We start from the raw sequence: 5302 nt of genomic DNA on the forward strand, positions 1-5302 counted from the left end.
TTTTTTTTTGTAGGTCTGTATTTAATGTAAACTAGTTAATGGTATAAGCCGATTTATCTGTCATCTCCAGCTGACAGCTCCTCTCTGTTCCTGCGTTCTTTGTCTGACAGCTGAAGGCCACAGCTGACGACAGACCTCCAAGCCAAACACGCTCCTTTGTTTGGCAGTTCACTGTGTTGAGTGGGTGTTTCAAGTTGCAGTTCCAGTCCATTTGACGTTCTCCATCTTCAGGAACGAGAGAACAGGACAGACCGTTATGAAGACAACAAATGGTCACAGAGATCAACGTATGCAATAAAGGACTGAACCTCGACTCAATTCATTTGCATAACAGATTATGCACAAACACAATCTACAATGTCCACAGCCATGTGCCTCCAAGAAGAGACAGTTATGTAATATAACATTCTGTCGTTTGAATCAAGGAGAACAACATGTTCTACAAAAAAAAAAAATAAAACAAGATTAAGAATTCATATTGTCCAGGCAGCAGAATGCATGCCAGAACAGTGTAGCAGTTTCGGTGTGCCGACAACCAGCCAAAGGTCTCTAGGTACAATCCCCAATGTCCGTAGGGACCCTTGAGCAAGATGTACCAACATCTACTACCTGCTCTGACAACCCACCCATCAGCTGCTAGTGAGTGAAATGAGCATAGCTGTTTACACTAGTCTTCGCCCGCCTCTGTATGAGCCTATTCAGCTCGTGGCTTATGATCAACTGATCAGGGCTTCTCTCTCCTAATTGGTTTGGAGAGTCCATCCTGCCTTTTCTATCACAGGTGCGTGTAATACAACAATTTTCAATGGTGGAGAAACAAAGGAAGGGAGCAGATAGTGAGTAAACCTTCCTTTTGATTGTTAAGAATCAAAATCTTGCTCTCTTGTGATCTTTTTTCTGTTCGCTCCTCTTTGCAACTCTCCAATTTACCCTTTAGCAGTTAGGATGAGGAAGTCAAACAACATATGATGGGGTGGCGGGGGGTTCCATACCTTTCCCCTTCAGTCCTGGGCGGGCCCTGGGTGGACCCAGTCCCAGACGTGGACCGAGCCGTCCGTGGCGGCCGAGAGGAGGGTGTGCGGGCGGTCTGGGTGCCAGGCGTGGGCGGTGGTGCGGACCGGAGCGGAGCGCTCCGACGGCAAGACGGAGTGCCCTCGGTGTTGGAACAGAGCCCGCTGTTCCCTCGCCTCCGGACCCCACGTGGACACGCTGAAGACCTGCACACCGCCGTCAAACCCTGTTGGAGGGGATGTCAGCACACAAGCACACACACAGTTATATTATACATCAGCACATAGCCCTCACTCCCTGACATTGTCAACAGGGCCAGCGGATGACGAGTGCCCACCGAGTCCTCCTGTACAGTAATACAACGAAGGTAATCATTACTGCGTACGGTTGCAATGCGCGACACTGTCTGACACTCCATGTCCGGATCAAAGAGTTGCCTTGGTGACGGCAACACTCAATAGTCATTCATGGTTGAAGGAACCAAAAGAGAAAAGGAAATCCATGACTCACTGCGGGACTAGGGCTAACGTAGCAGAATGTCCTCAGCAGAAGGCTGATGTCTATCGCTGTCCGTCTCTTTTCACGCAGAACACATGAAGGCTAATACCACTGTACACCTGCTTCTTCTCCCCGGGTCTATGTCTCCTTACCCACTGAAGACACCAACCGGCGCCCCCTCAAACTACTCTGAGCGGGGACACAGCTGCTCCAATTAGGCAGATAAGGAAGCCCAAATTGACGCTTGTCAGACGGGGGAAAGTGTCTTCGGAGCTTCTTTGGTTGGGATTAAAGTGGTGTCCTCATCACAACAGAGGATTTGCATTAATGGCAGCAGGAGCAGTATTAGCGGGCCAAAGCAGCAGCGTAAGCAGCACTCTTTTCCCTTATCTCGACCGTGACCGCAATCTCTGACGCTCATAATAAAGATAAGAGCTATGGCAGGACACCACTCATCCTCCTGCGGTCTGGTGGTTCCTCACCCGACACCGCCAGGCAGTCCTCCAGTGCCGGGGCCCAGGACACCCTGAGGTGGTCCCCGGCCGACCCGTCAGCCGGGACGTCCAGCAGGGCTCTGCCCGCGGGGCAGCCCGGGTTCCTCAGGTCCGACAGCACCACCTCCGCCCCTGACGAGAGCCTCGCCACCCGGCAGCCGGCCACGTCGGCGCCGGCTGTGGCTTGCATGCCCCAGTGGACGGGGTCCGTGGAGGCCTCCGGCGGGGGTGGTACTGGTGTGGGCGGGGTGAGGGAGGGGCTGCGTGTGTCCACAGCGAAGAGGTTCCCGTTGCGGCAGCAGGCCAGGAACACCCAGGGGCTGACGAACTGCAGGGCGCTCAGAGGCTCCGAGGAATCCGTCTCTGCCCAAGTGAGCAAACACACACACACACACACACACACACACACACACACACACACACACACACACACACACACACACACACACACTTAATTATTTAAACTATTCAAAAACAGCCACTGATTGTATCTGACACCGAGAGGAGGATCTGACCCACAGGAACAAAAACATTCGACCGTCTCCGTCTCCCATTGCGGTCGTTAGGACCATTGGACCCGGGCGGACCCTGGCTCCGGACCGCCTCCTCCTCACCTAGCGTGTAGCAGGTGGCCCCGGAGGCCAGCTGGCTGAGCCGGACGTGGCCCAGCAGGGCCCCGTGGAGGACGCAGGGCTGTGGGGACGGGCCGGCCGCCACCTGGCTACCCCGCTCCCCTGCTGCCGGCCCTGCAAGAGGGGCGGCCCCCTCGATGCTGCTGGTTCTCCTGAACACGTCTGAGGGGGACACAGAGGGGAGGGTTAACATGACGTTGTGAAGTCAGATGACATGAGGGAGAAGCTAGAAGGATGCCTGCAGATTGAGCTACGGACATTGGGGATGGAATCCCGTAGAAGCTTTCAGACGGGAGTGAGGTAACTTAGACAATGCTACCCTGCCCCCGGTATATATCGTTTTTGGATGGTACTTTGTTGTTGCTTTTATAAGTAGCTGTTTTGTTCCATCTGGAGTGGTTAACGTTTACCTTGCGTGGCAGCTGGATTCGCAAGACCGTGATCACTAGAAAATCCATCTTGCCAGGCTTCAAGTTATGCGTTTGAAGCCGAACCACAGTGGTTCAGCTCAATCAGCGCCCTATGAGTGATCTACAGCGTACAGCATACACAATAGACAGTGATACTGACAGATGCTTCATCTCACCACAAGTATTCTTTTAAAATGCCTCTGTTTTTCATGGTTTCCAAGGACCACTTCCCAGATGGTTCTTTGTAACAACCAATCTGGTGAGGTTAAAGTGGCCATTTCAAAGATCTCTTTCATTCTCTATGGCGGCATTTATTGTAAAAGAAAATCTGTATGCTGCAACACAGAGAAATTAGTTGAAGAGTGCTATTGTTGCGGTGGCTCTGCCATTCACTCTCTAGTAGAATAACTACTGCTAGGGGATGGAAAGCGCGCCACAAACAGTGCTGCTTCTGATTTGCATGCCGGGTGGGAAAGTTGCCACGACACCTAGTTTGTAACATTCATAATACTGCAAATGCGAGGGCTTTCCTCAGAATCAGCATGCATATCCTCATTGTGCAATGGATAGTGACTTCAAAGACATTTATTTGCATGAACATCTTGGAGATAAGGAAGCGCACACACACACACACACACACACACACACACACACACACACACACACACACACACACACACACACACACACACACACACACACACACACACACACACACAGTCCTCACCGCTCTCATCGTCCCCGACATCCCACACCTGTAGACTGGAGCTCCGCCCATTGTTAGTGACCACACACCTTATAAGGGAAGTCAGGTATACCACGTTAGACTGCAATCAAAGATCAAGGACAACCGAGATGCAATTGTCAAGAAGCATTACACACATTAGAATATTTTTGCATGCTTTCTTCCCTATAAATAGCCTCATTCATTTTCAGCCCTGAAGTGGTACCGTGTTCCTTGAATGTGTCGGAGACAGTGAACGGGGCCGTCGGTGAAACCGCCATGCACTACTTTAAAATCCCGTTCTGCACAGAGACCCTAAAACCATCACAACACAAAGCACACACAGGCCAGCATGTAAGGACACGAGTATACACACTTTAGCTTGGGTTACATTTTATGAAGTCTTTCACTAGGTAGACTTCGGCTTGAAAAGCAACCAAATGCATCTGTGGAATAGCTAAGATAGGATTGAAGGGATGGTTAGAAGGCTCAGGCTGTGTTTAGAGTTACCTTATTTTCGTCAGCAAAGAGCTTTGGTGGTAAGTGCAGTTCCAAAATTTCATTTCGATCTGGTCCGAATCCTGCTACACAGATAGCTGCAGCATAAAATCAAAGTCATATTTTAAGTCAATATTTTCAAAGTAATCTTTTAACATCTATATTAAACAATGATGTGCTATAGGCCATAGGAAAGTTAATCTAACATAGGCGATGCAATAGGATTACTCTACTCAGTACAAATGATCTAACATGTTCAAATGGTCTTACTTTTTCCTGAGGTCCACTCTAGGACTCTCGTGGGATGGTCCAGCTGGTAGACATACAGATCCTTGTACCTGAAGTAAAACAACACGTGACGTTGACAGGTGATATTGCGCTTGCGCACTTTACACCGATCAGTATACTTCCTCAAATTCGCTTTCATGGCGCGTGCATTGCCCTGTTGAAACTTCTCTCCGCAGGGACGGAGCGCTCGTCCCACTGCTGCTCGTAACTCGGTCATCGTAACATAAACATGTATAAAAAGTATATTCTGCCCTTAGATCAGGGGTCTACACCCAATACTTTAATTTCAACAAGGGGTGGTCAATGAGGTAAACATTGTTTTGACTTCTGTGTAGTGTAGTGTAGTGGAGTATAGCTTCCAGTTTATCACAAAGGGCGACCGTTTGGAAACGAATATATCTCACGTTTTCAGCGACTCAATGAGCCAGTCATCAAACTCATCGTCGTTTACATCCCAGATATCCATTAAGGACGATGTTTTGTTGCTACACCGCCAACCGCTTCTTCCTCTTATTTTTTTCAGGGATTTACACTCCGATATAAAGTTTATACTGCCCTCTATCGTCAGCTACAGGGATGCAAGTAACTTCATTAAAGGTCCCATGGCATGCTCCTTTATGGATGCTTTTATATAGGTGTTAGTGGGCCCCTAACACAGTATTTTAAGACGTTCAAGAAATTCAGCATTAGAGCCACTACGAGCCAGTCCCACAATGACGCTGTAATCCATTTGGATGGTACGCCGGT

The 5302-nt window shown here is 49.5% G+C and overlaps 1 protein-coding gene across 1 annotated transcript; it reads right to left on the minus strand.

Moving 5' to 3' along the window:
• Nucleotides 1–5054, minus strand: wdr73 (WD repeat domain 73). Its single transcript, XM_079741288.1, has 9 exons — nucleotides 4960–5054; nucleotides 4538–4605; nucleotides 4280–4365; nucleotides 3996–4084; nucleotides 3773–3840; nucleotides 2618–2797; nucleotides 1992–2366; nucleotides 993–1237; nucleotides 1–225 (listed from the first exon to the last, which is right to left on the minus strand). The coding sequence occupies exons 1-8, from the start codon at nucleotides 5019–5021 to the stop codon at nucleotides 1002–1004; spliced, it is 1164 nt and encodes a 387-aa protein (XP_079597414.1). The 5' UTR covers nucleotides 5022–5054; the 3' UTR covers nucleotides 1–225; nucleotides 993–1001.
• Between the last annotated feature and the right edge of the window lie 248 nt (nucleotides 5055–5302).

This window comes from Pollachius pollachius (assembly GCF_949987615.1).
Source record: "Pollachius pollachius genome assembly, chromosome: 1".
Classification (NCBI taxonomy): domain Eukaryota; kingdom Metazoa; phylum Chordata; class Actinopteri; order Gadiformes; family Gadidae; genus Pollachius; species Pollachius pollachius.